At 52.3% G+C, this 1,821-nt stretch overlaps 1 protein-coding gene across 1 annotated transcript in view; it reads right to left on the reverse strand.

The window, feature by feature from the left end:
- Positions 1-1,821, reverse strand: part of LOC119592545 (fibrinogen C domain-containing protein 1-like) — a gene marked incomplete in the record, with an annotated part of 5,530 nt that overhangs the window by 3,305 nt on the left and 404 nt on the right. The window contains 5 exon segments of the mRNA XM_037941411.1: positions 264-406; positions 601-703; positions 827-971; positions 1,082-1,180; positions 1,380-1,821. Of these exon segments, the coding sequence (XP_037797339.1) occupies positions 264-406; positions 601-703; positions 827-971; positions 1,082-1,180; positions 1,380-1,821 (932 nt within the window).

Genomic DNA, 1,821 nt, shown 5'->3' on the forward strand with positions numbered 1-1,821 from the left:
ACAAGACATGAGCGCGGGTAATGGCTCTGTCCGCATGCACCGCCGCCGTCTGCAGTTCCTCGCCGGCATTACCCCGGAAGGAAAAGTCATCGCAAAAACAAATGAATAACCGCAAAGACGCAACCTGCGTGTTCAGACGTCGTTGCGCACGGCGTTACGTCACGCAGTCGACGCAAATAAACTTCAAGGAGTCCAGAGCAAAGAAGCGATTATGACGTCATTACCTGCTTTCTCTCCTCCAGCGAGCCCTTTAAGTGACGTACCTGAAGCCCCGTCGTTGTCCTCGTCGTAGGTGCTGAAGTCCATGCCGTTGTGATACTCCATGGAGTCGCCGCCTGTGCTCGACTTGTTGTAGCCGCCGATCTGGAGCTCGTAGCCGCGCCGCTCGTACATCTCTGGGCCGACGCTGGTGGGCGGGGAAGGGAGAGAGACAGAAAGCATGGTAGTTTCCAATATGTGTCATTTTAGTGGGGAATGATGTAAGCAGAAAAAAATGTAATGATTCTAAAATTTGTAGAATGCTGTATTTCGGCCATGATGCATCTGGATCAACGATATAAACAATGACACTGATTCTGAGAACGATAATACGATGCTTACCTAAAGGAATCGTAGAGGGAAGTTGCCTCCTCGTCCTCCCACGTCATGTCGACCCGCAGCGCGTAAGTCGAGTCCTTCGTCAGCTGGTGCAAGGTCTCGAGCCCTGGCGGGTGCGAGAGGAGATTGCATTGCTTCTTTTGCTTTTGGGAGGCCATAAGTAAAAATACAAAATATAATTTGTTCTGGGGTAATGAAGCTAACTCTAACCATGTAAATCTGACATTACCTATCCAGTATTCCCCGCTGGGCTCGCCGAAGCCACTGGCGTACGTCCTCCAGTTCTGCCTGAAGTCCAGCTGCGACGTCTGCGCCTGCCGCCTCAGCATCACCGTCCAGCCTCCGCCGTCGGTCTCCTGGTCGCACCACACGACCTGCAGACACGACGCAAAACTTCGTTTCCCTTCAACTGGAATATAAGCTGCTTTACTTTACTTGATGCAATAACGAAGTAAACGAGAGAACGACAGAGAATGTGCAATACCTGGGGATCCATGTCTTCATTGGGTTGGATCGTCGTCAGACCTGATGCGGTGTTGCCCTTCTCCAGCGCATCGTAGCAGTCTCGGGGGGGCTCTTCAATCTGCCGTGAGGATGCAGAGGGCACTTAACTCGTAGAAAGTAGGGACTTCGGTCCCATGACAAAAAGAGTGGGAATGAGAGGTCATGGAACAGGACGAGGTTTAAGGAGAATGGTAGTGAAAATATGGTTCATAGAAATGCAAAAAAAAAAAAACATGACATGAATAATCAAAGTTTCATCCAGTCATAAAACAATTTACCTCCGTTGTCATAATGCTTTCCTCAGTTGTCATGGCTGTCGGAGGAGCGGGAGATGTGGACAGAGGCTTCACCACAGGTTGCTGAACACTTGGCGCCGTATTGGGGTTGCTTAGCGCCTTGCTGATGTTGCTCAGCTGGGTCTGAATCAGTGCCATCTGGTTACGGGTGAGGAAGAACACCTTCTTCAGCATGTTGGTGCTTTCGTCGGCCTTCACCGAGAACTCCTCCTGGAGCTGCTCTGCCAGGTCGCTTGTCGCATTCTGCACCTGCATGCTGAGCTGGTCGAGGGACGCACGGAACTCCTCGCGAAGCTTTCCGACCTCCTCATTCATGGCCTTCGTGAGGTCCGCGCCCAGACGCCGCAGCTCGGCCATGGCGAGGTTGTGACGGATGTTGGCCGTGGCGGTGTGCGCGGCGCTCACCTTGCCCAGACTCGAACTC

This window comes from Penaeus monodon, chromosome 30, assembly GCF_015228065.2.
Source record: "Penaeus monodon isolate SGIC_2016 chromosome 30, NSTDA_Pmon_1, whole genome shotgun sequence".
Classification (NCBI taxonomy): Eukaryota; Metazoa; Arthropoda; class Malacostraca; order Decapoda; family Penaeidae; genus Penaeus; species Penaeus monodon.